General features: G+C 44.6%; 2 protein-coding genes across 50 annotated transcripts in view; both read right to left on the reverse strand.

Moving 5' to 3' along the window:
* camk2b1 (calcium/calmodulin-dependent protein kinase (CaM kinase) II beta 1) overlaps nucleotides 1-13,010 on the reverse strand; it is a 92,505-nt gene extending 79,495 nt beyond the window's left edge. For all 48 annotated transcript variants that reach the window (XM_054730292.2, XM_015960492.3, XM_054730290.2 and 45 more), the window contains exons 1-2: nucleotides 12,731-13,010; nucleotides 6,655-6,749 (exon numbers count right to left, since the gene is read on the reverse strand). In XM_054730292.2, coding sequence (XP_054586267.1) covers nucleotides 6,655-6,749; nucleotides 12,731-12,822 — 187 coding nt within the window. In that variant the 5' untranslated portion in view covers nucleotides 12,823-13,010. The remainder of the gene's footprint in view (nucleotides 1-6,654; nucleotides 6,750-12,730) is intronic.
* A 5,937-nt stretch (nucleotides 13,011-18,947) lies between these two features.
* si:dkey-13n15.2 (protein transport protein Sec24C) lies at nucleotides 18,948-27,601 on the reverse strand. 2 transcript variants are annotated; one of them, XM_015960473.3, is made up of 21 exons: nucleotides 27,480-27,601; nucleotides 25,619-26,273; nucleotides 25,468-25,514; nucleotides 23,642-23,695; nucleotides 23,428-23,539; nucleotides 22,716-22,843; nucleotides 22,486-22,621; nucleotides 22,252-22,361; nucleotides 22,060-22,172; nucleotides 21,807-21,983; nucleotides 21,634-21,730; nucleotides 21,447-21,551; nucleotides 21,156-21,323; nucleotides 20,977-21,073; nucleotides 20,752-20,900; nucleotides 20,518-20,656; nucleotides 20,316-20,437; nucleotides 19,967-20,146; nucleotides 19,638-19,835; nucleotides 19,469-19,558; nucleotides 18,948-19,178 (listed from the first exon to the last, which is right to left on the reverse strand). In XM_015960473.3, exons 2-21 carry the CDS (start codon nucleotides 26,223-26,225, stop codon nucleotides 19,038-19,040), a joined length of 2,970 nt encoding a protein of 989 aa, XP_015815959.3. In that variant the 5' UTR covers nucleotides 26,226-26,273; nucleotides 27,480-27,601; the 3' UTR covers nucleotides 18,948-19,037. The 2 variants fall into 2 exon arrangements, with proteins under 2 accessions (XP_015815959.3, XP_015815958.3); XM_015960472.3 differs by having other exon boundaries at nucleotides 27,436-27,569.
* Nucleotides 27,602-27,725: the final 124 nt, after the last annotated feature.

The following is a 27,725-nucleotide window of genomic DNA, read 5'->3' on the forward strand; positions in this document are numbered from 1 at the left end:
CAAGTCTTTCACATGAACCATCAGCGCTCAGCTTAGAGAGGCAGGAGGAAAAAACGGTTCATTCTGATGAAAAAAGCACCGATTCTGGTTTTAGGGAATAACACCGATTTCTAACTGCTGCACAGCTCTGACCCGTTCACATTTATCTTAGAAAATGAGCAGAAAAAGCTTTTAGAAATATCTGATTAGCTGAAAGTAAACCTCCCACAGGGAAGATCTGTTATTGCCAGGGCGAATTAGTGCTCAGTAGAAGTGTTCTCATGGACAAGAAGAATGGCCGATTCTGATCACCAACCAGTTTCTTTGTCTAGATCTACGAGAAAATTAAAACCAAGGTTACTGACTTCCTTTTTATCAGTGCCATAACCAAAGCTAGGTTTCATCAGTTAAGGAGGATCGCCAAGGTTAAGCACCTGCTCTCAACCCAGACGGTGATTCACACGTTCATTACATCACACCTTGACTGTTGCAACGCACTGTACCTTGGTCTCACTCAGTCTCACCTCTCTCGTCTTCAAACGGAGCAAAACGCAGCAGCACACCTATTGACGGGTTCGGGAAAGCGGATCACATCACCCCAATTTTAGCTTGGCTGCATTGGCTGCCTGTGGATTTTAGGGTCCAGTACAAGGTTCTTTTATTAAAGCTGTACACGGCCTTGCTCCGCAGTATCTGTGTGAACTTTTAGTTACTCACTCCCCGTCTCGGTCACTGAGGTCGGCCGACCGGTTTCTCCTGGAGGTGCCGAGAACGAAGAGAAAGCTCGGGTGATAGAGCTTTCTCAGTAGCAGCTCCAAGGTTGTGGACTGCACTCCCAATCCAGATTAGGATGGTTTCGTCACTGTCGGGTTTTTAATCCCTTTTAAAGACTCATCTGTTCTCAGTTGCTTTTCATTCAGTTTGAGAATGCGTCTGTTTTAGTAGCTTTTATGTCCGTTTCATTTGTTTGTTTTTACTTTTGATGAACTTTTATCTTATTTTTAGCATTATTGGAAACTTCTGTTCGTTTTGGCTTGTTAAGCTTTTATGCTGTTGTAGTGCTTTATAAATACGGTTGACTTGACTTGTCACTTTAAGGCAGGTTTTCACCATTACTCCCCGAAAAAAGACTTTATGGGTGTGTTAGCAAACAGGCTAGTAGAACTTACGAGGGAACCACTTGAACTAAAAACAAAGGGGATATAGGAGCATGTAAATGGTAAATGGCCTGTATTTGATATAGCGCCTTCTAGAGTCCTGGAACCCCCCAAGGCGCTTTACAACACAATCAGTCATTCACCCATTCACACACACATTCACACACTGGTGGGGATGAGCTACGATGTAGCCACAGCTGCCCTGGGGCACACTGACAGAGGCGAGGCTGCTGGTCCCTCCGACCACCACCAGCAGGCAACGTGGGTTAAGTGTCTTGCCCAAGGACACAACAACAGCGACAGACTGAGCGGGGCTCGAACCTGCAACCTTCCAATTACGGGGCGAGCACTTAACTCCTGTGCCACCGTCGCCCACCATGTCATAGATATGGTGACGTAAAATCATCAGGATCTGAATGTGTCAAACATCTAAGCTAACAAATCATTAAATAATTAAATTTATCACACAGCAAAAATTAAGAACAGAGAACACGTTTCCACCCGGACCGTTTTAGATGTGACGCACTCTGAGCCTGATCACTTTAGTGTTTTCATCAAAATAATGCAAATCTTGCTAAACACGTGTTTATTAGTTTGTTAATTTTAGCTTTAGCCTGTTCACGAGTTGGTGAATTACCCTGCAGCTAGCTATTGCAATGATTAGCATCAGTAGCATGTGTTAGCATAGGACAGCTAATTATTAGGTACTGCTGTCTTTTTTGTTTTATGGTTATTTTAACATGGTGGTAAAAGACTATGAAAATAACTACAGATTAAAATGAACAATTAATTGCAATAAAATATTAATTTAGCTTTAAAGAAAAACATATTTTTGGCAAATCGCCCATGCCTAGCAGTAGTTATTTAGCCCTGATGGTGGTTATGGGGGGGAGTGCACACCGTCCCTGAGAGCGGTCACTACAGTGTCTGTTGCAAGTGTTCGCATGATGAAGATTATTCCAGCAAATTCATAAAAATTCTACGTGATTGATAAGATTTTTTCAACAATGAGAACGGAGCAGGGGGCTCCCACATGCCCACAGGGGACACACCCGGCGGGGTACATGCTGGATTCCTGGAGGGAATGGAAGATCGTATGCCTCTCCCAGCTGTCCATTGAGGATGTCGAAGACGTGTGGATATTCGGCCTGATGATCACTGGATTTCTCCTGATTGGAGTGGGAGGATATCCGGTTTTCTGGAAATCTGGGAAGACGGGAGCGATTGGAGGGCGACCCGCACCCACGGAAAGCACCGTCCGTGTGGAGACTTCTCAGACTTGGACATTACTCGAGGTGAATCGTAAGCGGGACAATGTTCTAGCTGCGATATCGGTATTAGTGCGCAAAATGGATGTCATCTCGGAGAGAGTCACCGGACGGTATGGACAGGTTTAAAAACCCAAAATTGGCTTCACTGAAGGACTGGAATGATCAGTTTAAAGACTGAAGGCAGAGAGGAAAATTATCTCCGCTTGACCCAAACAAAGTCTTGTTATCCGAATCTGACGCCCTGGTAGCCTTCAGAAAATGCTGTGAAAACCCAAATTTAATCATTACTGGATGAGAGAAACGTCGCCTTTTAAGGTCCACTAAAACAATCAGATCAATATGCATTTAAACACTAAATATGTTGAGCCCAATGTTTCAATCCGAGCATGAACACATTTTTACGTCCAGATTAACTCAGATTGTTAGTTTTAATCGTAGTTTCTTGGTAAATGGTAGGGATGTCCCGATACAACCTGATGATACGACACCGATGTTGCAGCCTTCAGCACTGACCGATACCGATATCAGACCCAAATCAGTCCAAAACGATATCAGTACAAATCATACATACTTTTACCTACATGTTGTAGTGTGGACTGTATGAAAGGCTTGATCAAGCAATATTACTCAATCGGAGAACAAGAGCCAATAACAGTAAGACAATTGTTTAACCATTGGTGGTAGGGCTGCACAATATATCGAAAAATTATCGTCATCGCGATAACAGGACGTGCGATAGGCCCATCGCAAAGCACGTCAAAAACGGTGATAAATGTTAGGTTAAAACATTTCCATCCGTGTCATACATCAGCTTTTTGTAAACCAGCTCTGTTTTTTACGCGGAAGTATTATTTGACCAATCAAATGTAGCCCTTCTGATATGCGGCCAATCAGATGGGTCCGTTCACGAAATACGCCCGCCTCCTACGTAGACCCTTACCTAGGGCTGGGCGATATGACGATTTTAGACCGTTTTACGATCTACACATCTGACGGTCTGTCATTTTTGAGAGACCTTTTTATCACGATTCACAGCTCTGCTGTTGAATTTCTGCCTCTGAATGAAAAGGGAACTTACCCCAAGCGAATGACACGCCTTTGTTTGACCCTTAACCAATCAGAGTGAGTCATAGTAATATATTAGTGCCCCGCTTGTTTTCACCTGTGTGTGAACAAACATGGCTTCGGCCGCGGCTGAGCGACAACGAGGTTTTCGTTCCGAAGAGGAACGCCTCGTCCGTTATATGGAACTGGTTTGGTTTTTCACCAGATGACAAAGAGCAGCGAAACGTCATTTGCAAAGTTTGCAAGGAGAGCGTCAAGGCAAGTGATGGCAACACCACAAACTTGTTTAATCACTTGAAAAGACAGCATCCCAAACAATACAATGAGAGCCAGCTGGCAGCTAAAACTAAAAAGCCTGTGGCTGCAGCTGCAGCGGCTAGTGCTTCTTCCAGGCAGCAAACGCTAACAGAAACACTCACAAAACTCACTCCCTACGACAGAGACAGCAGACGATGAAACAGCGTGACAGATGCAGTGACGTACCACTTGGTTAAAGATTTGTGTCCCAGGCGGACAGTAGGAACATGATAAAAACATTGGATCCGCGCTACGAGTTTTCCAGCCGCAAGTATTTTTCGAGCACCGCCATTCCACGCGTGTACGCTGAATGCAAAGTGAGAGTTGCAGAAAATATTCAGAATGTGCAGTTATTTGCTACCACAAGCGATCTCTGGTCCAGCCGCACATCAGAGCCGTATTTGAGCTTAACTATCCACTACATGAGCAACTGGGAGCTACATAGTATTTTGAACAAGTTAATGTTTGCACAATACGTTTGCAATTGACATGTTTGCACTTTAAATATGTTTACGATTTTAATTTATGTTAAGTTACTTGAAAAACGAGAAAAACTGACTTTTGTAATTGTTTCTCTCAGGGCTTTTATCATCTCTGGTGTGAGTTTAAAATATAAGTGTGTTAGCACTGTGCTGATTATCCCTAATATGAATAAATGTTTTTTTATTCAATGTTTCTCTTCTTTAATACGCAATTGAAGTTATGCTATTCATGGATAAAAAATCGTGATAAAATCGAAATCGTGATAAAATATTGGAAAAATCGTGATATTCTATTTTTGCCATATCGCCCAGCCCTACCTTTACCCCAAAATTCCACTATCTCCGCTCCGCCCCCGCTTTCCGCTGCCGCTCGCTTCCCTTGTTCGTCATGCTGGCTCAGATTAACGAACGCACTTTGTGCTGAGCTTTCAAACGTGAACGTGAGTCCGCTCGGTGTCGTTAAGCAGCTGATAATAACCGGGTTGACTCCGACACGTGCCGGTGAACCAACCCACCTTCATGTCGCTAGTGTTCCACCGGGTGGTGACGTTAGCCCCAGGCTCCGGTTAGCTTCCAGCTAAAAGGCTACAGCACTCTCCTCCCAGTCCCACCCTGCTAAAGAGGGCCTAGAAAAGTTCCCCCACACATCAAAGTGATTTTTCATTTATGAGCTTTTATAACCTTGTTAATCAGGATAGTTGATTTGCTGCTGCACATAAACTGTCAGTCAGAAGCTCTGCTAGCCGGTTATCTTAGAGGAGCTAGTTAAATTAGTTAGCTTGTTATCAGAATCATAGTTGCAGTTTCATCATCTGAGCTGATTTTTAAGATCTGGGTAAATTTGTTCAATTTGGGGTTAAAAACAAACGTCTTCACATATTTTCCATGTAGTTTTTTTGCCAGTTCCTCTTCTGAAAGGTAGACAATTGTTTTTCTCTTTCCCTCAGAAAATCTTAATGTTCTCCTAGTTTGGCCCAGCACACTTCACTTCCCAGTTACAGCAACAGCCTTATATCATAACCACATAAGTGGAGAAAATGCTCAGTAGCAATGAGAGAATTTGCTGTTGCATTTAAGTGACGTTAACTATTATTTAACATTTAAACTTATTTTCTGATTTATTTTATTTATTCTAAAAACCCTGGTAAGGGATGTTTTTCTGTATTTGGAGCATCAGAAAAAGTTTTATGGTGGAGGTGATGTTTTAAAGTCACTGAGAAACTGCATGCTGCAGTTTTTGTTTTGCTGCTAATACAGTAGCAGGTGCAACTGCTAATGCAGTAGCAGGTGCAGCTGCTAATACAGTAGCAGGTGTAGCTGCTAATACAGTAGCAGGTGTAGCTGCTAATACAATAGCTGGTGCACCTGCTAATACAGTAGCGGGTGCAGCTGCTAGTACAGTAGCAGGTGCAGCTGCTAATACAGTAGCAGGTGCAGCTGCTAATACAGTAGCAGGTGCAGCTGCTAATACAGTAGCAGGTGCAGCTGCTAATACAGTAGCGGGTGCAGCTGCTAGTACAGTAGCAGGTGCAGCTGCTAATACAGTAGCAGGTGCAGCTGCTAATACAGTAGCAGGTGCAGCTGCTAATACAGTAGCAGGTGCGGCTGCATATTTTTGCAATAAAAATGTTATGTTGTAATGGAATTCATGCATTAGTTTTTGTTTGCTTTGAACCCAGAGCAGACGTCACACGCCAGACGACATCAACACTGCATACTTTAGTATTTGTTCATTTATCGTGAGTAATATCGATATCGCAATATTAAGCACTGTTATCGAATATCGCAGGTTTTCCTAATACCGTGCAGCCCTAATTGGTGGCAAAAATGTGAATCTTGAAGGCCTGCTTTCATCGGAGATTTTGATGCAGTCCAATATAATCTGATACAGTGTTTTTGGGCCGATATCGAATCACTTTTGGTATCGATGTCGCAACGGGACATACCTAGTAAATGGGGACTTGTGAGCTCCATTTATAAACTTGATTCACTCCAGCAATCATAACAGGAAGAAAGAAAGACCCAGATCCTGTTCTTGTTGCTGATTATGGACTAAAATTAATTTAAGGACAAAAAACCAAACATTCAAGAACCTTTTCAAGAGCGTTTCTGTAAAAACGTACAGATTATTTTGATCTTTTCATTAAAATAGTTTGTGTTTAATGTATTATCCTGTAGATTATTGCCCAGAGTGGCCGAAAAGCAGAAGATATTAACCCCTGCTGCTCCATCGGTGAACAAAATACTCCAACTTAAAGGTTTGGGAGGCAATCAAGGTTTAGTTTAATTAGACGACACGGCGACTTAATTTAAATAATAATCACATGGATCTGGATTTGGATTACTAATGATGAAATACTAAAACAAAATATTAAAATAAACTCTGAAAAAAGACCAGCTTACCTCTTGCAGATAACTTTTTGGTGTTGATTATTTTGGCGGCGTACTCTTGTCCTGTCGACAGCTTGACACATCTGCGCACCACTGAAAATGCTCCCCTGTGAAACGGAAAAATAAACGATAGTTTTTTTAGGTGCTACAACTGAACAAATCAAGCTCAGAATAAACTCCATTAATGAACATAATCAAAGGGAAATGAGCAGATTCTGAAGATCTCTAGTTGGCTTTATAATCATCACCTGTATTTGCTGGAATACAAGGTTTATGCACAACTTTGTACATTTCTTTTCCAGGCAGGACTTAAACTGTGGAAATCTACTTTTAAGGACCAAGATGCCCAGATTTGTCTGTTTAACAAGCTCCCAGGACTCGAGGAATCTCAGACAGTGGCGGCTCCAGAAATGTTTTTCTGCAGGTGCTATGAAGGAGCTAGTCTTTTTATTGAGGGTGCTATGAAGGAAGTGGTCAAGCGTACCTATTGTTCTCTAGAACACCTTCAACACTAGCAGATACACATGCGTGCACAAAACCTCAACAACACCTGAAACAATCATTAATATACATCATAAACATATGAACAATCGCTGACTTTTCCATGAAATCATAAACACATACAGCCACACAGAAAACCATCTATAGTGTTGCAAGGTTAGCTAACGTTAGCGTTAGCATTTCCAGCGGCTAAACCCAGGACTGCCGCGGCGGTTGAGGGACGACCCTCTTCATCCAGATCCGTAGGTGTTTGTGGGTCTGAGATCACTTCCAAACATTCATTTGTTTCTGACTGAACCCGTGGAAATGTGGGCAACAAAAACCGATCCATCTTACCGCTAGCTTTCACTCGTTCACAGGTGGAAAATGAGGTCAAAGGTTAATATCAATTTCCTGTTTTGGTTTAAGCTTTTACTATCTATATAATTTAATGATTATTTTTGTTTTGTGTGTTAAATATTATCACATCCACACGTTCAATTAAAATTAAAGTGTAAAAAAAATCTAATATTTACTTGGGGGTGCAATGACTAATCCAGGGGTAGCTATAGCGCCCCCTGGCGCCACCACTGATCTCAGACACAGTCAGCATATTTTAAATAATGTGCTCACATGTGGAACGGGAGACGTGAGGCTGAATAAATAAGGCTCTTATACAGATTCATAGGAAATGCATGAGCAGCAGAAATTCAGAGTATAAAGCCACAATGTAGGAAATATTCAAAATAAGGTAATAAAAGTGGAACCACAGACTGCTTGACATGGTTTATTTGAATGTGCTCGGTCCTGCTGCCAGTGAGTGGTGACAGCGAAGGGCTGAATTGTGACACCGGTCTTGCTTCCAGACCAACGAGGTCAAAGGTGAAAGCTGCGAGGGCAGAAGTGCGAAGGCTGGGGTCAAATCTCCGTGTGAAGACATAAAAATGGAGAGCACGAGGCTTTTCGCGCGGTGGTCAGATCTGATAAAAACAACAACGGCTGTATCAACCTGCTTCTCTTTTGCCTCCATGTGAGCTCCTTCAAAATAAGATCCAAAACAAGTAAACGTGTTCAAAATTAGCTGTAAAAGCAAGCTCTTAACTGACTGCTAGAAGATGAACTTCATGGATCTGAAATCTGATTAAACAACAGCATATTCCTCTAGATCCTCAGGATCCACTGATTTCCCTCTTTCCTGTTCATCTTTTCCAAGATCTTGGAGATGAACGGAAGTGGCCCCCAGACTCTGGACCTCTCTCCCCCTGAGCCTGAGATCAGTGGACTCAGTGGTCTCCTTTAAAAAGCAGCTGAAGACTCACTTGTTCAAGCTGGCTTTTGTATGACCTTCTTCACCTCTCTCTCTTTATTCTGCTCTCCCCACCTATTCCACCTTCCTCAGGATCCACCGATTTCCCTTTCCTGTTCACTCTCTCTCTTTCTTTATATTTTTTGTCACAATTGTCTATTTTTGCTCATTTTAAAAATATTTTAACCATTTTCTAAATTCTTTTTTTTATATTTTTACATTTTTTGTTTTTGTGAAGCGCCTCGTGATTTTTATCTTGAGAGGCGCTATAGAAATGATATTTTCTTCTTCTTCTTCTTAATAAAAGAACAACATCTGGTGCCTATTTAGGTCTATGTTCTGGTTTCTGGTGAGTTTCCTGACCAGCTGCAAGCACCAGCATCTCAACGAGCATAGCAGGGAGGTCGTGTTGTAAATGAGTCTGATCCCTGAGTCTTGTGAGCACACACCCAGGCCAGCCCACCTAGAAACCAGGACTGGAGAATATAACACAACACACTCAGCTGGTGAGTTTGGAAAGCTGTTGCAGTTTGCACTTTTTGTGCACATTACTTGAACCGAATACTTATTACTGCCAAGCTCATCCCCATACCAAAATACTAAAAGGCAAATCCAAATATAGCTTTGATGAAGTATTCCTTGAATGGAACTCGGCAAAATTTTGACATTTGAAGTTACTTTTTTTCATCTGATTTTGAGAAATAGACAACCTGCCAACAACACTTGAAATTTCAATCCGATCGGGCCGAATCGAATCAGAATATTCCGATTGACATGTTTACATGCAGAATTTTCAATCTGAATGGGCATTCAATCCGATTAAATATGCGCATGTAAACGTGGCTACTGACATGAAAATATCGGAACTAAAAAAATGGTTTCCGACAATAAAAATGCAAATGTTCATTTGCACAACCAAATATCTGCACATATTTGGAAGTTAACCAGAAGGCAGCCAACAGCGGATTTGAGTGGATGTGAACAAAACGTTGATCCGCCCCCGGACCTCCGCTTCTGTGTAGTTGTTTGACTACCTCAGCAAATTCTGCCCCTGAGAATGGACAGTCCATCCCCAGGTCTCCCAGCTCTGGTTCCTCCTCGGAATGTGCGTAGGTGGGATTGAGGAGCTCCTCAGAGTATTCCTTCCACCCTCCGACTATAGCCCCAGTTGACGTCAGCAGCTCCCCATCCCCACTGTAAACAGTGTGAGCGAGTTGCTGCCTTCCTTTCCTGAGGCGCCGGACAGTTTGCCAGAACCTCTTTGGAGCCGATCGATAGTCTTTCTCCATGGCCGCACCAAACTCCTCCTACACCCGAGATTTTGCCTCGGCAACTGCCACTGCTGCACCCCGCTTGGCTATCTGGTACCTGTCTGCTGCCTCCGGAGACCCACAGACCAGCCACGCCCTGTAGGCCTCCTTCTTCAGCCTGACGGCTCCCCGAACCTCTGGTGTCCACCAGCGGGTACGGGGGTTGCCACCACGACTGGCACCGGCCTCCTTGTGACCACAGCTAGAAACAGCCGCCTCAACAATCGCAGAGTGGAACAAGACCCACTCGGAGTTAATGCTCTTGGGACGCGGTCAAAGCTCTGCCGGAGGTGGGAGTTGAAGACCGTCTTGACAGGTTCTTCTGCCAGGCATTCCCAGCAGACCCTCACTATGCGTTTGGGTCTGCCAGGTCTACGCGGCATCTTCCCCTGCCATCTGATCCAACTCACCACCAGGTGGTGATCAGTTGACAGCTCCGCTCCTCTCTTCACTCGGGTGTCCAAAACATACGGCCGCAGGTCAGATGATACGACTACAAAATCTATCATCGACCTGCGACCTAGGCTGCCCTGGTACCAAGTGTACCGATGGGCATCCTTATGTTCGAACATGGTGTTCGTTATGGCCAAACTGCGGCTTGCACAGAAGTCCAATAACGAAACACCGCTCGAGTTCAGATCAGGCGGGCCGTTCCTCCCAATCACACCCCTCCAGGTCATGCTGTCATTGCCCACGTGAGCATTGAAGTCCCCCAGCAGGACAATGGAGTCCCCTGATGGAGCACTATCTAGCACTCGTCCCAGGGACTCCAAAAAGGGTGGGTACTCTGAACTGATATTTGGCCCATAAGCACAAACAACAGTCAGGACCCGTTCCCCGACCCGAAGGTGCAGGGAAGCTACCCTCTCGTCCCCCGGGGTAAACCCCAACACACAGGCAGAGAGTCTTGGGACTAACAAAAAGCCAACCCCAGCCCTCCGCCTCTCACCCGGAGCAACTCCCGCAAAGGAGAGTGTCCAACCCCTCTCAAGGACTTGGGTTCCAGAGCCAATGCTATGTGTCGAGGTGAGTCCGACTATATCTAGCCGGTACCGCTCAACCTCTGCCACAAGCTCCTGCTCCTTCCCCGCCAGCGAGGTGACGTTCCATGTCCCAAAAACCAGTTTCCTTGTCCGGGGGTCGGACCGCCAAGGTTCCCGCCTCGGTCTGGCACCTGATCCACACTGCACCGGACCCTTCATGTTCCTCCTGCAGGTGGTGGGTCCACAGTTGGATGAGCCCATGTATCCGGTTCAGGCTGGGCCCGGCCGGGCCCTATGGGTGAAAGCCCGGCCACCAGGCGCTCGCTCACGGGCCCCAACCCCAGGCCTGGCTCCAGGGTGGGACCCAGTAACCCTCCGGTCCGGGTACTCCAACTCTTTGATTGTATATCCATGAAAGATTCTCTGAACCGTTCTTTGTCTCACCCTTCACCTAAGACCAATTTGTCATGGGAGACCCTACCAGGAGCACAAAGTGCCCCAGACAACATAGCTCCTAGGATCATTAGGGCACTCAAACTCCTCCACCACGATAAGGTGACGGTTCAAGGAGGAGCGTTCAGTTTTCATGTTTAGAAAGGAGTCGACAAAATGTTCCTTAAAGAAGAAATTTATTAAAAAGTTCTAAATAAAAAAGCAGAAATGCCGGCTGCAGGGTTGATCTGACCTTCTGAACTTAGCTGCAGCGTGTCTGTGTGTGCAAGCGTGCATGTATGCATTTGTGTGTGTGTGTGTGTGTGTGTGGTCCAGCTAAATCAGCTTGAGGCAAAATTTTAATCAAGAATATTTTTCCATCTTTATGTTTTTATTAAATTATCTTATTGAACCAGAGATTGGGGCGATAGAGCGTCTCACCTGTACACTCTGCCCTCTCTTATGACATTTTATTTATGGCTTTTTCTATTTTTACTCCTTTTTTTTAGGGTTTTTAGTTTTTCTTTTCTAAAATGTTTAACTTCCTTTCACAGTAAAATAATAGCAAAGGGCATTCTGCAGGTTATCTGGTCGGCTGTAGTCTAGTCAAACCTGTTAAATAAGGATGGTGCTTCATAAATTGATAAATGCAACTGAGGGAGCACAGCGTAAATAAATCAAATAGGAAAATGTTGTACTTTCAAAGCTGACCAGTCTCTTCTCAGACTCCTACTGTGCTGCAACTTTCATGAAACATCTGGCTTGCATCGAGTTTAAAACCAGCTTTTATTTTGCAAAAACCAGCAAAACTTTCTTTTTATTTACAATTCATTTGGTGCAGTTTATCTTGCATTGATCTATTCTTGCAAATGTGCAAATTAACTGCATCTTTAGATGCAATTGTCAAATTAATGCAACAGCTTTCCATGAACTAGGATAACTGAGGTTGTCTTTTCCAAGTCATCAGTTCTGATGTGCATAATATATTTTATAAAATAATGCCACAAAAATCCTAATTTAGGGTCAGAATATCCCGTTATGCGTATGTTTGGGTTAACTTTGCTTATTATATCTATTACTGCAGGCTTTTTAGATGGTATCTGATTCCTGTATGATAACTACGATGTGTGTGTAATTGATACAACTGTGCTTTCTATAAAAATAAACATGCATCACATCCATTAAAGCTGAATTATTGCCAGACTTTTAAATGACTCAAATGTGAGTAAATGATCAAAACAAGCTGAAAAATATCATAATGATGTAAAAATAATCGTGTTTCCTCCAGGCCAGAACACATGACACAGCTGTAGGAGATGAGATGCTGTGTTTTATCCAAGATAAGTCGTTTTATGTCAGACTGAGCAGCGTTTCAGCAGAGATCCCGAAAATGCGCGCGCGCATTCTCACACACACACACACACACACACACACACACACACAGCGCTATCAGCGCGCGCAGAGGGCTGAGCGCTGCTGGCCTGCGGAGCCGCTCCTCCGCCAAAGCTCCGCTCATCCTGGAAACCAGTCCTCCTCCCAGTCACACCACCACAGACACCGAACAACAGATAACTCACTTCCCCAGCTCCTCGTATAGCTGATACTCGTCCGTGAATCGCGTACAGGTTGTCGTGGCCATGTCGCTGCCCTGTCTCTCGCTTCTGCTCATTCAATCAACTCAAAGAATTAGCGTTTAGTTTGGGGCTCAAACAGCAAAATACGAGGTCCGCCCAGCAGCTAGCCGGCCGTCGGAGCGGTGAAAAGCCCGAGAAGAGGCGCCGAGCGACGGAAGGGTTCGGTATGGAAAGACGAAGCAGCCCGTGTGGGTGTTCTCTCTGTCTCCGCTATCTGACAGCTACCGCGCGAACAACCGTACAGCTAGCAAGCTAGCTAAGATAGCTAAAGCCATATCCTGTCGTGATTTTCAAAATAAAACGTTATCATCAAACAGGATTATCAAAGTCTTGAATTTGTTCCTATATTACCAACAAAATTAGTAAATTTGATTCATTTTATTGTTATTTATTATTAGTTTATTATTATTATTATTATTATTAGTAGTAGTAGTAGTTTTTATAATTTCTCTTAATTAGCCAATTTAAACTCAATCTGGAAGAAAAATACATCAAAGTATTTTAGTACCAGATCTCTCTTGACCATCTAACATTAATAATGTTCATTACAAAAGCTGAAAATACAAAATAATAATTTAAAAAGTGAAAACCAGAGTTTGGGATAATCTTGCAAATGCCTTGAGTTAGGATTTGTTTTAAAAAAAAAATACAACTAATTACTAAAAACGTGACATATTAAGTTGACATTTATTTTAAAAAGTGTGAAACAAATGATAATAATAATAATAATAATAATACATCAAACTTATATAGTGCTTTTTAGGTCACTCAAAGACGCTTCACAAAAGGCAATAAACACATAATGAAACAAAATGTAAAATAATGAACAAAACTGGGGGCATGCTGGGTTAAATGGCCTGTATTTGATATAGCGCCTTCTAGAGTCCTGGAACTCCCCAAGGCGCTTTACAACACAATCAGTCATTCACCCATTCACACACACACATTCACACACTGGTTGGGATGAGCTACGATGTAGCCACAGCTGCCCTGGGGCACACTGACAGAGGCGAGGCTGCCGAGCACTGGCGCCACCAGTACCTCCGACCACCACCAGCAGGCAACGTGGGTTAAGTGTCTTGCCCAAGGACACAACAACAGCAACAGACTGAGCGGGGCTCGAACCTGCAACCTTCCGATGACGGGGCAAGCACTTAACTCCTGTGCCACCGTCGCCCACGGGTTAGTATTAGGGGCAGGCCAATTTGAAGAAATGGGTTTTAAGCAAGCATCGAAATAGGCCAAAAAGAAAATCACTGAAATACCAAAAGTAATGTAGGCTACATTTATTTATTTGTGTGTATTTTTTTACTTTATCTATATATACTTAAGTGACTGATGCTTACAACCATAAAAACAATTTACTAAAACTAATTTATTTTCATTTAACGTAATAAGAATACATTATTATTATACACGCCATGACAAAGCCATAAAAATGTTTGCATTCAGACAAAGTGAAGTTTTAAAACAATTTCTAATATCCTTCAAGGTTCAAGGTTGTCTTTATTATCATGATTTGGATTACCTGGCTCTCTGTCCAGGGTGTACCCCGCCTGATTGCTCGTTGGCTGCTGGAGATAGGCACCAGCCCCCCCCCCCCCCCCCCCCACCCCCCCAGCCCCCACCCCCACACACACACACACCCCACCCGCGACCCTGTGTGGACAAAGCGGGCTCAGAAAATGGATGGGTGAATTTGGATTTGGATTACTTTTATTTTGAAGGCTACAACCGCACATTTTCCGGTCTCGTGCTGGTTATTTTATTTCACTTGATGCTGCAGCTGCTGCGTTGAACATTGGGTTAGATGGTTAGATGTTGCTCTCTATCGCCCTCTAGTGGTCAAAGTGCGTAAGAGCAACGTGCGGAACCGAACACACCTCCCTCCTGTGTTTCCAAATAGGGGCAAATATGAAGAAGCTGATTGGAGACTTTGAAACGTGCCACGAAAACGTCATTTTAAAAATACTCTTTATAATGTTTACTGAGACGCATACAGATAATTAAAAAAGTTCGTAAAACATTAAAACTGAATATTTGAAATCAAGGACAAAGTTACTCATTTCATCTGATGTGCTGCTCCATAAATGATAAAAAAAAATTACTTCACAGATTTTGTTGCAGCACATTAAATAAAAAAGCTGGATTATTTTTCTATTTGAATTCATAATGTGACATTTGCAAACCAGGCAGCATTTAGAAGTGGAGTTAACCTTAAGAAAAGCATGCAATCATTTTTCCCACGTTCAAGGGTTTTAGGATGAACACTAATAACTTTTAAACATTTACAAATACTGTGTCAGGTTGCACGAATTGTAATTACTGGTGAAATTTAGATATTCGATTTGTTTACAGAGATGAAAACAAACAAAAGCTCCTGAAACATCATCATTTCAGTCACTTAAACGTCTGGAATTACAACGTTTTTATTCTAGTAAGTTGCATAGTTCACCTGGGCTGTTAGAGTAAGAAATACTAATAATACTGTGACAAAATGAAGGGAAAATGAAAATAATTTGTACGTACAGCTCTATAATCTATAATTCCACCTCCATCTTTCTCTATGTCATTACAGGAGTAAAATAATTCATAGCTGCCGTGAGAGCTTTTACTCCTGCATGAACAAAGCTCTCAGTCCTGGAGTTTTTCTTTACATCATCATTTTATTTTACTTAAAACTAACCCGTTTTGTTTTCTGCTCAAATAGTTACTGTTAGCAAATTGGACAATTAAAGAAGAAGAAGAAAAAAATATCATTTCTATAGCGTCTCTCAAGATAAAAATCACGAGGCGCTTCAAAAAAACAAAAAATGTAAAAATATAAAAAAGCATTTAGAAAATGGTTAAAAATATATTTAAAATGAGCAAAAAATAGACAAATATGATTAAAAAATGTTAAGAAAGAGAGAGAGTGAACAGGAAAGAGGGAAATCAGTGGATCCTGAGGAAGGTGGAATAGGTGGGGAGAGCAGAATAAAGAGAGAGGTGAAGAAGGTCATACAAAAGCCAGCTTGAACAAGTGAGTCTTCAGCTGCTTTTTAAAGGAGACCACTGAGTCCACTGATCTCAGGCTCAGGGGGAGAGAGGTCCAGAGTCTGGGGGCCACAGCAGCAGATGATCTGTCACCTTTGACCTTTAGCCTGGTGCTGCACAACCAGTAGGCTTTGATCACTGGACCTCAGGGACCTGCTGGGGGTGTAGGGACTAAGAAGATCACCAATGTAAGATGGTGCTTGTCCATGTAAGGCCCTATAGACCAGAACCAGGATCTTGAAATGAACCCTGAAGTTGACTGGCAGCCAGTGAAGCTGGAGGAGAAGCGGGGTGATGTGGGTGTGTTTGGAGGACTTGGTCAGAAGCCGAGCACAGGCGTTCTGAACCACCTGTAGACGGTTCAGGGAGGTTCTGCTCAGACACGTGAAAAGAGAGTTACAGTAGTCTAAGCGTGAGGAGATGAAGGTGTGGAGAACTGTCTCAAGTTCAGAGCGAGACAGAATGGGACTCAGCTTAGCAACGTTCCTGAGATGGAAGAAGGAAGAGCGAACAAGAGAACTGACATGAGAATCCAGGGTGAGAGCTGGGTCAAAGGTCACGCCAAGATTCCTGACAGAAGGTTTGGTGTGAGAAGCAAGCTGACCAAGAGAGTCTCTGACTTTGGGAACCAGCTTGTCTGGGGCACAGATGAGGATCTCAGTCTTATCTTCATTCAGTTGAAGAACGCTCCCACCATCCAGGTTCTGATAGAGTCTAAGCAGGTGTGTAACAGCTGCAGCTTAGACATCTCATGGGGCTTAAAGGAGATGTACAGTTGGATGTCATCTGCATAAAGATGGTAGGAGATTCCTTTGAAGGAGCTCAGGATGTGCTGAAGAGGAAGCAGATAGAGGAGGAAGAGCAGAGGCCCCAGCACAGAACCTTGTGGGACACCATGGGTAAGAGAGGTGGTGGAGGACTTAAACTTGGAGACGGCCACAGAAAAGGAGCGCTCAGAGAGATAAGAGGAGAACCACTCCAGAGCAGATCCTGATAGGCCTACCCAGTCTCTCAGCCTCTCCAGTAGCAGGTGATGGTCAACAGTGTCAAAGGCTGCAGTCAGGTCCAGCAGGACCAGAACAGAACAGTCCCCTGCATCACTGTGAGTCAGAAGGTCATTAGAGACCCTAAGAAGAGCTGTTTCAGTAGAATGAGCTCTACGAAAACCTGACTGGCAGCTATCATAGATGTTATGTTCATCAAGAGCAGCTGTGAGTTGTTTAGCCACAACCTTTTCCAAGATCTTGGAGATGAACGGAAGTTTAGAGATGGGTCTGAAGCTGCTATGGAGAGAGGGGTCGAGACTCGGATTTTTAAGAAGCGGGTGGATTACAGCGTTCTTAAAGTAAGCAGGGACCTGACCAGAGACCAGAGAAGCATTAATTATAGAGAGCATGCTGGGACCGATGGACTGAAAAGCACTTTTAAACAAAGATGAGGGTAAGATGTGGAGGGGGCATGCAGAGGTCTTCATAGAGTTAACTAGTTTGGTTAACTCAGGCAAAGAAACAGGAGCAAAGCTATCTAGGATGATGGGCCTGGTTGGAGTCGGGAGAGGCGGCGATAAGGCTGAAGGAGAGATGCTAGATCTAACCTTATTGACTTTGTCCACAAAGAAAGACAGAAAGTTCTCACAGTCTGCAACAGAGTGGATGGAGGCTGTAGGAGAGGCAGGAGAGACGATGCTGCTGATGGTGTTAAACAGCACCTTGGGGTTCCCTTTGCTCTGGGACACCAGGTTGGAGAAATAGGAAACCCTGGCGTCTCTGACTGCAGAGTTAAAGGATGTCAGAAGATCCTTTAGGTGCAGCAGATGGACGTGGAGATGGGTTTTCTTCCACAAACGCTCAATTTTCCTGCATTGGCGCTTCAGGCTGCGAAGGCTGTCATTAAACCAGGGAGTAGGGTTCACTGCAGGAACTGATCTGGTTCTGACAGGACAGATGTTGTCCAGGATGGAGAGGCAGTGCTCGTTAAACTGAGAAGTTAAGGAATCTGCGTCGTTATCAGAAGAACAGGGTGGATCAAAAGCAGCAGAAAAATTGCTAGCTGTGCTCTCATTAAGAAAACGAGAACTAACCATACGGCGAGCAGGAGGTGGGGACGCAGAAACTGACAAGTTAAAGAAAATGCAATGGTGATCTGAAATATAAACGTCCTCAGGACAAACATTGTCAGCATTTAGACTCAGGGTAAAAACAAGGTCTAGAGTGTGTCCCCTGGTGTGTGTGGGGCCAGAAACATGCTGGGTAACGCCGAAGGAGTCCATAAGGCTGGAGAAATTCATGGCAAAGAGATCGGAGGGATCATCAACGTGGATGTTAAAGTCACCAACAATCACCAGTCTGGACAGCTTCACAGTGGAGGACAGAAAGTCACTAAACTCCTGAAGGACAGAACTGTTTGGACCAGGTGGACGATAGACCACAGCACAGTAGAACGGGTCCTTACGCCCGACTTTAATCAGCTGCAGTTCAAAGGAAGCAAAGTGACCAGAGGTTGTAGAGCGACATGGAAGATGGTCTCTGAAAACAACAGCTAGGTCTCCACCACGACCAGAACCCCGGGGCTGGCTAAGAAAAGAATAACCACTCGGGCAGAGTTCAATCAGAGCAGAATAATCAGATGTTTGCTGCCAAACTTCAGTCAGAACCTGATGGAGCCCCCCACTGTCCCGCTGCTGCAGCCACTAGGCTCAGTGCCTCCATCACAGTCACAGCTAGTTAGTGTTAAAAGCCACTTAAACTGATTACACTGGTGGCCTTTGAGCTGCTGAGTCACATGATCATCTGCTGCTGCGGGATGAAACTTAAACTAAACTCATGTTGGAGAGAAGAAAACTTCAGTCGAGGCTTGATTAAATTCTGTTTATTAGTAACACACACACACACACACTCACACACACACACTCGATCTGAGACAGAGCTCAGGCGATCATCGTGGTAAAAGAATAAATCAGTAGCAGATAAAATAAATAAAAACACACAAGAAATAAAGTTCCATGTTATAATAAACTCTTACTATAATAATAATAATAATTATTATTATTATTTTACATTCCTTCTTTCTGTTTTCTCTTTGATATTTTTTGAATAAACTGTTACAGTAGATCAAATGAACCACCTGTGTGTGTGTGTGTGTGTGTGTGTGTGTGTGTGTGTGTGTGTGTGTGTGTGTGTGTGTGTGTGTGTGTGTGTGTGTGTGTGTGTGTGCATCACTGCAGCAGCCGGACAGAGTTGATGTGGAGGTGATACAGGAAGTCTGCGTAGCTCGCTCCTCCGTTGGGACTCTTGTCTTCCACCAGGTGGCGCTGCAGGGCCTCCTCACAGGTGTCTCCCTGCTTCACCACCAGCAACTGGGACAGAGAGTTATCGTTTAGCCAAAAGAGACAGATCCCAGCTCAGCTATAACCTGAATAAACAGTTTAAATAAATGACCAGCTGGATTGTTTGCGTATTAAAACCTACTTTGTTACCGCGGAAACCCAGGAGTGCATGCCGGTGGCGTCTGAACACAAATCTTATCTGATCTTATGCAAACTGTGTGAACAGTCGCTCCAAAAGATCTGATTGGACGAACACATCTGATTTGGCTGCAGCGTAAACGAACCCTGGGAGGATGGGGGCGGGGTTTCATCCCACTCACCTTTCGAGCAAAGGGCACCTGGGAGGTCAACGTGCTGAGGAGGGATCGAACCCCGACGGAGAGAGAGTTTTCTAGAGCCGGCAGCTTCACCTGAACAGGTAAAGACAAAACTTCTCAGAGTGAGCTTGTGGCTGACAGCTGATCAGAGACGGTCGTCGTGGACACCCACCTCTCCAGATGGCAGAGAGGAAAAGCAGCTGGTGTTGAAGAGCTCACCCAGAGTGCATGCTGGGACTTGGCTGCCCACCCACAGCAGCAGGGTGAGAGGTGCATGAATCAGATACAGTCCGCTGGGCTCCAGGCTGGCAGCAGAGCAGCGCAGGGCCCCCTCTGGCTTCTGAGGGTTGGAGCGCTCCACAGGAAGTGTCTGCAGATGACAGAGAGAGGAAAACGCCTCCATGAGCAGCCACAGCTTTTGTCCTGCATCTGCACAGAGCAGAGCTTTAGCTCGGGTCAGACTCGGATCAAAACCGACTCAGCTGCGTGGACGCCACTGACCAGAGGCAGCAGCAGCGGGTAGAAGTGTCTGACGGTGCTGCAGGTGTCGAGGCTGAGCACCTGGCAGCGCTGCTGCAGCCTCTGGTGGACGGAGCTCCTCAGGCCCGGCAGCAGCACCTCGCTCTTCCTCAGGCTGTTGATGTAAACAGGAAGAGCTCGCAGGAACTGGGGGAGAACCAACTGGAGGACAAACACAACACCATAAGGCTGAAGTTACACAAAAAGACACATAAAGGAGACTTTTGGACGAGTGCATTCACCAGATTCTCCACAGTTTCTTTACAAAAGATTATTTCGTGAAAACAAACTTGTGAGGGAGTTCTCGTGCACACGTGTGTATCTATCTCACCTGCCCAGCAGACGCTGAAGACGAGCAGCCATGTTTACGGTAGCACGCCAAAGCTTCTGTTACTTCTGTCTGCAGCTCCTCCCTCAGCTCCTGCAGGGGGCGCTCTGAGGCTGAACAGTACACTGAAAGGACACGAGATGGAAATGCAACATTTAAAATCATTTACCACACATTAAAGTTCAAACGAATGTTCGTTTTTTACTCTTTTTGCAGTAGAAGGCGAGCAGAGTTTGGGCCTGGTAGTTCCTGAACGTGTCCTGTAGGCGGCGCGAGCTTCTCAGGGTCAGAGTGTGAACCCTGCTCCGCTTTTCTCCCGTCTGGGAGCTGTAGGATAAAACGGCCTGATGCAGGGGAGAGGAAAGGTAATCCGATTAATCTGAGGAGGGCATGAGAAGTTCTCAAACTTCAAGTTGAGTTTGCTGATTTCTGAGTCCACCTGTATGGCTGCACCTCTCGTCTCATCCAGAGCTCTGGTGTGTGTGAGCTCTACAGCCAGCGTCGTCCTCCTGTCCAGGGTCGCCATGGTAACATGTGCAGGACTAGGGCCGGGTACGAACAGCCCGTAGCAACCAGACACACGTAAATCTGGTTAAAGCAGACACAAACGGGCGGATCAGACGCTTGTCTTTGAGGAAAACGTCGGGCTGAAATCGTCTCTCACCTTTGCTGACAAATATTCTGAGCTCAGCCTTGTAGCCGGTGTCCGTCGCCACAACCTGCTTCAGATCGGCGCCGAAACGCTCTCTGTCCAAATCGCCCTTCGGCGGAAAGAAAACTAAATCAGATTACGATCCAGCTCCATCTGCAGGTGGAGCGTGCTCACGGATCGTTTTCGCCGACCTGGAGGTAGCTGTAGGTGTACAGGGCACCGCCTGTAAGATATGGAATGTGTCCCGGCCACGCCCCGCCCACATCTTGCTGGGAGAGGATAAACAGGTGAACGCCGCATCCCTGACTGACGCAGTCCTTAGCCAATGAGACGGCTTCCTCGGATGGCTGAAAGATGGACTAAAACGCAGAAGCGGAGGAAACGATGAAACGTAGATGTAAATAAAGCAGAGCCGCTCACGGCTGTAAAAACCGAATCAGGGTAAAGGTGAGCAGCTAAGGCTCGTGTCTGAGTGGAGCTACCTTTGGTTTGCTGGTGCCAAAGAACCCTGAGGAGGAGTTTGTGTTTCCTGTTTCTATCAGAGCAGCAGAATGGAAGATCAGCAGCTTCCCGGGACACTTCAGGCCCTACGTCCGAAAGACAAGCACGACATCAGGATCTCCGTTTCTTTAACTGCACGGCTTTAGCCTGCAGAAGGTGATGCCTCACCTGCAGCACAGCTAGTCCGGCTCTAACGGGAAGCTCTAGGGGAACGTCATCGGAGTCATCGCCGTCTGCGCCGAACTCAGGAAGGAACTGCAGAACACTGAAGACACACAAAAACAGGGATGATCAGGTCAAAGGTCATGACAGGAAATCTGGGAAAAGTCTGATCCCGTTACCTGTCCAAACTCTCTGCACAGTCTCTGAGGGACACCAGAAGCCCCTCCCTCACAGGAAGCTGCAGGTCCTCCGTTTCTGTGACGACCATCATGTGAGGGCGGGACAGGTCGGGGCTGAGGTCGTACAGGTGGACCCTGCTGTCGTACGTCATCAATCCGACACGCACGTCCGCGTCCCTAGAGACAGAACTAACCCTCAAAGACATCCCGGAATTCTCAGAGCCGGAACAGGAAGTAGCAGAAGGGGACTCACTGCTTCAGAGAGGAGAGTAACGTGTGTATTTGTTGTGTTACGAACTCCACGTGTCCTCCTCTGAGTGCTGCGGGGGACACGTCTACGGCGAGGAGCAATGCAGCGGGCGCATGCTGGAAACACACACACACACACACGGTTGTTTCACAGAGACCGTATATCAACGCAGCAAAGCTGCAGACGGGCGCCGACCTTCTCAGAGTGGAGGATTTCATACGAGCCCAAACTGAGTTCAGGTCTCCTGTCTTTGTCCACGCGGGTCCCCCCGACCCCGCCGGTGGGCTGGAAGAGGCGCCGCGGCACTGGGACACAAGAGAGGAGAGAGAGACTGACACGGGAGCGGGAGAGCATCATGTGGGTCCAAATCTAAAACATGATGATTTAGTTACTCAGCAGCTTTTAATCTGGAATAATCCAGAGTCTCACCTTGGCTGACTTTCCCACAGAAGGGACAGTGAAACCTTTGTCCACAGTCCTGCCAGCTCATGGCCGGACACATGGAAGCGCCGCACCAACAGCAGCCCACGACAACGTCCGCAGCTTCGCATGAAGGGATGAGATTCTGGACCCGAAACACACACAATAACAGAAGTTCCTCTGTCGAGAGATTACCTGTTAGAAATGGCTGATGGCCCCGTGTCGTACGCCAACCTGACCTCATCAGGATTGTGTCGAGCCAGCGGGGTAACCAGTGCTCCCAGTGGCAGGCGGCTGAGCAGCATGGTCTGACCCTCACAAGGCACGCAGTAGGTGGTGCAGCGGATAGCTAACGGACTTGCGTTACCTACAGAACACACACACACACACGCGCGCACGCACACACACACATGGGTTTAATCAAGACGTGTAAAGGTCTCCGACAGGAGGAGGATGAGTCCAAATCTATTACAAAATTACATTTTCTGTCTTTTTGTGTTTGTCTATCGGCTCTTTAGCACACTTTTACTTCAAAGGCCAAGAGCTGCACGGTAGCGCCGTTGTCCCGCCGGGACAAGGGCGCAGGTTTGAATCCCGACTGCAGAATTTCTGCATGCAGTCAGCATGTTCTCCCCATGCAGGTGTGTTCTCGGGGTTCTCAACCAAAAACATGTATGAGAACCTAAACCGTCCCTAGCTGAGAGTAGGTGTGTCCCTGTGGTGGACAGACAAGGCAAACGGCGGCTCCCCGTGACCCTGACGGGAGATAACGGTCCAGAAAACGAGTGAGTGAGATAAAAGGTGTATTAACACGGGCTGCATTCCATTCCTGCAGCTGTGCATGCTGCTCCTTCTGCCGATGAGCTGAACTTCTGAATGGAACGCGGCCCTCGTTAATACAGCCGTGCGTTTCTCGCTCTTTCAGGTCTAATCTCAGGTGAGTGTGCACACCTTTATCCTCCACGAGACACGGAGTTGTGGCCAAAGGAGGGAGACGGGAGAAACGCTCTGAGACGAAGACTTTACCCCCCCACTCTGCCTCGTCCTCTTCCATCACCTTCACCTTCACAGACAGCAGATAACCAGTGAGATCGTGTTAACGCTTGGCTGGATTTGAATAGAGATAGGATGGATTTTGATGTTCATCTGGTTCAGGAACACTCACAGCGCTGGGTAACAGTTTGGGGTCCAGACCGTAACGGGACTCTGAGCTGGGAGACTGGAGAGAAGAAACACTCAAACTATCATCTAGTTATGGGTTCATTTAACTCTGTCACAAAGTAAAAAGGCCGGAAGGCTAAAAGATCATTTGTGAGTCTAAAATTATTTTTTTCCTTTCAAACTGTCAAGAGTCTCATTAAAGAGCAAGTCACCCCCAAATCAACATGTTTTTTCTGATAAACTATATAAATGTGTGTCTAATCGTGCTGCAGACACGTGTCGTCAATAGTTTTGCACTTTAGTGCATTTTAGTTAAAATTTCTGCCTAAAACTGTCAGTGTTGTGCCGTTGTCAGGTAAAAACTCTGCACTGCATTTGAATTTAAATCTGCCATCGCTATTGGCTAAGAGGTACCCTAGAACGTTAGCTGGTACCATATGATGTCACAATGTCAGCCTGTGTGTGTGTGTGTGTGTGTATTTGTTAGCAGCTCCGCCCTCTCGGTCTGCTAGGCAACAGCATTTGTTGCATTTTTCAAACAGGAAGTGGGAGTGGAGTACGACTCTGGTAGGGGGTGACTTGCTCTTTAAGTAATTGAACAGGACTTTTTTCATAAATCTTTTTAGGGGAGCTCAAACGGCCTGTGTCATATTTTATACCTTCCAGAGCAACTTTAGGCACAATATATGATAAAATATTGCATTTGGTACTATTGAGACCTCTTTTTGTATGAAGCATCAGTTATTTTTGTGAATCGTTCCTTCATCCTGGAAATAAGAGGCTTGGATTTGATGAAGCCCCGCCTCCCCAGTGTGATTTCCACAATAGTTCACAGCTGCAGACCCAGCGGCTGCAGATTCATGTTTGCTGCAGATTCCAATCATAAAAGCTATGTTTGTTTGTTTACTTGTTTTGGTGTATCTGTGAAATGAAACGTAAAGGAATTTCTCCAGATGAGTTTTTTGATGAATTATTTAATTTTACAGGCTAAAAAAGTTATTTTATTTCCAGCATTTTTCCCATCAGTGATCATTTGCAGCACAAACCCTTCAGAAGCAGCACTTTACTTTGTGAAACTGTAATTTTTCCACATGCAGGTTTTAAAGCCGTACATATAAAAACTAAAAAATAAGCTCCAGTCTCAAAAAAGTCATTTTATATACAAACAAGCTTTTTTAACAAGTGATTGTATTTACGTATTTCTCTGTATTTTCTGCTTTTCAGATCACCAGAAGTTGGAGCGAGAGGCTCGGATTTGTCGCCTTTTGCTTTCTTTAAAGAGCAAGTCACCCCCTACCAGATTCTTACTCAACTCCCACTTCCTGTTTGAAAAACGTAACAAATGCTGTTGCCTAGCAGACCGAGAGGGCGGAGCCGCTAACAAATACACACACACAGGCTCACAACGACATTGTGACATCATATGGTACCAGCTAACGTTCTAGGGTACCTCTTAGCCAATAGCGATGGCAGATTTAAATTCAAATGCAGTGCAGAGTTTTTACCTGACAACGGCACAACACTGACAGTTTTAGGCAGAAAATTAAAATTTTTACTTAAATGCACTTAAGTGCAAAACTATTGATTACACGTGTCTGCAGCACGACTAGACACGCATTTATATAGTTTATCAGAAAAAAAGTTGATTTGGTGGTGACTTGCTCTTTAAAAATGTCTAAACACCTAAATGAATGCTCTAATGCTGATTTTATGTAACAAAAACAATTAATTCATTTGGTTTTTAAATGAAAATTTACTCAATTTAAAGTTCAATCTTTAACATCTAATAAGATTAACAGTTTATTCTATTATTCTATTATTTTTCCAAACCTGTGGTGTCATAATTCTTTCCTGTGATGCTGAAGTGTTTATGGTTCCTGCAGAGAAGGAAAATCAGAATGAGATCGTACATTTTTGATTAAATGATTAATTTACCCAGGAAGCAGACACTGATTTCTATATAAGGATTTAACGAACCCACCTCTAGAGTGAGCTGAAGACATCCACTGAGGCTGCGGCTGGTTGGGAGACGTGGGGGGGTGTCTATGACCATATCCAACAGAACCCACATTTGCACCATCAAATTCAGGCTGGGGGACACTTTGTGGACTCGGGTGTACGTGTTGTCCAGGAAGATGGCTGGACTGTGGTGCATTCAGCGTACCCTGTGGAAACTGGAGTGGAGAGGATCCTATCCGGCGGGGGCTACAGGGGGAGTACAGTGTCATCTGCTGGGGGTTGAGAGGCTGAAACTGTTCATTCATAAGTGGAGGAGAAGATAAACTCTGTCCTCGGTTTGCAGCTGAAACTGCATCAGAAAAACGTTGCTGCACGTTCTGATCAGCATCACTGATGTGCTGCAAGCTGTGGTGAGCGTTCCTTCCGACCGAGTCGTCCTGTGGGTCATTTCCAGATGCCTGCAGCTGGTTGTAGATGTGGTTCTGATCAGGGACTGAATCCAAGGTGAGTTGATGACAGCTGGGCAGAGGATTACAGAACGGTTCTGGAGGCTCAGCTGTAGACCAGCCAGTCTGGGTTACCCACTGATGGAGGGAAGACTGACCCTGGTTAGAGAAAGGGGCGTCCATCCTCTCCCATACAAACTAAAGAAACGTGTTTCTCACTGATGGCAGGACCTAAAGAGATCAACATCAACAGTCAGCCAAGCATCTGCTTTTATATCTGTAAAGAGTTAAAGACATCAAACAGATCTGCTCGTAGAATTGGAGTGGTTTATTTGATTTGCAGTTAAAAATATGTCAAATTGATGTTTGTATGATTTCATTAAATTTCCAACATCAAAATAAACTTATATTTAAAGAGCAAGTCACCCCCTACCAGAGTATTACTCCACTCCCACTTCCTGTTTGAAAAATACAACAAATATTGTTGCCTAGCAGACCGAGAGGGCAGAGCCGCTAACAAACACACAGGCTCACAACGACATTGTGACATCATATGGTACCAGCTAGCGTTCTAGGGTACCTCTTAGCCAATAGCGATGGCAGATTTAAATTCAAATGCAGTGCAGAGTTTTTAACCTGACAACGGCACAACACTGACAGTTTTAGGCAGAAAATTCTAATTTAAACTAAAATGATTCATTAACAAAACATTTACTGTAAAAAAGTATAATATTGTAATGTGGGGTAGGTGCACATAGCTTCTTTGCTTCAGCCTACTCCATTTGAGCATTGTTGTTGTAATGTTGTGAACTTTGAAAGAATACAACAAATGTAACTGCTCACTGAATGTGCTAAATAAAATAAAATGCACGAAAGTGCTAAACTATTGATTACACGTGTCAGCAGCACGATTAGACACATTTTTAGTTTATCAGAAAAAAAGTTGATTTGGATGTGACTTGCTCTTTAATTACACGTGAACGTTTGTTAAATTATCAAAACATATTATTAATTATATTGCAACAATTTCAGGTTAACAACATCAGCAAATTAATGTAACATCAGATGATGAAATCATTTATTTCTGCCTGATTGAAATTCTGGCGTAGAAGAAAAAAGTGGGTCAACTGACTTGGGTGGTATTATGTTTAATGATATTCACCCATGTTTCTAATAAAAACGGATAAACAAACAAAAACATTTTATGTATAACGAAGGTATTCAAAATAAAAGAACTGAATCTGCTAGAAACAAATAACGGGTTAACAAATTTTGGCACAACACCTGCTAGCAAACATTATCAGTGTCCAGTGGCTAATAAGGTTTTGACATAACCTCTGCACATCATGCTGTGACCTCTGGTAAACAAGTAGTGGTAAAAACATAAACCTACTGTGCAAGACATCTTTTTTTTTGTAAATACATAAATGTCGAGACCGTAGTTGTGGATGGAAAACAACGGAGTCTGTCAGAGTCGTCAACGTTACGGAGGCTGGCGTTTCCGTTTTCCAGAGAGCTGCGACCAGATTTACAAAAATATATATATATATATCTATACATTATGTTAAAATATTGCTGATTAATAAATTTAAAAGACTCTGTCGCATCTAGAATAAACGTTTGCTACAGCGTAAGAATCATATTAGCAAGTGCCAAGCTAGCAAGTTTCCGGCAAACCTTTCA

The sequence above is a fragment of the Nothobranchius furzeri genome, chromosome 10 (assembly GCF_043380555.1).
Source record: "Nothobranchius furzeri strain GRZ-AD chromosome 10, NfurGRZ-RIMD1, whole genome shotgun sequence".
NCBI classification, from domain to species: domain Eukaryota; kingdom Metazoa; phylum Chordata; class Actinopteri; order Cyprinodontiformes; family Nothobranchiidae; genus Nothobranchius; species Nothobranchius furzeri.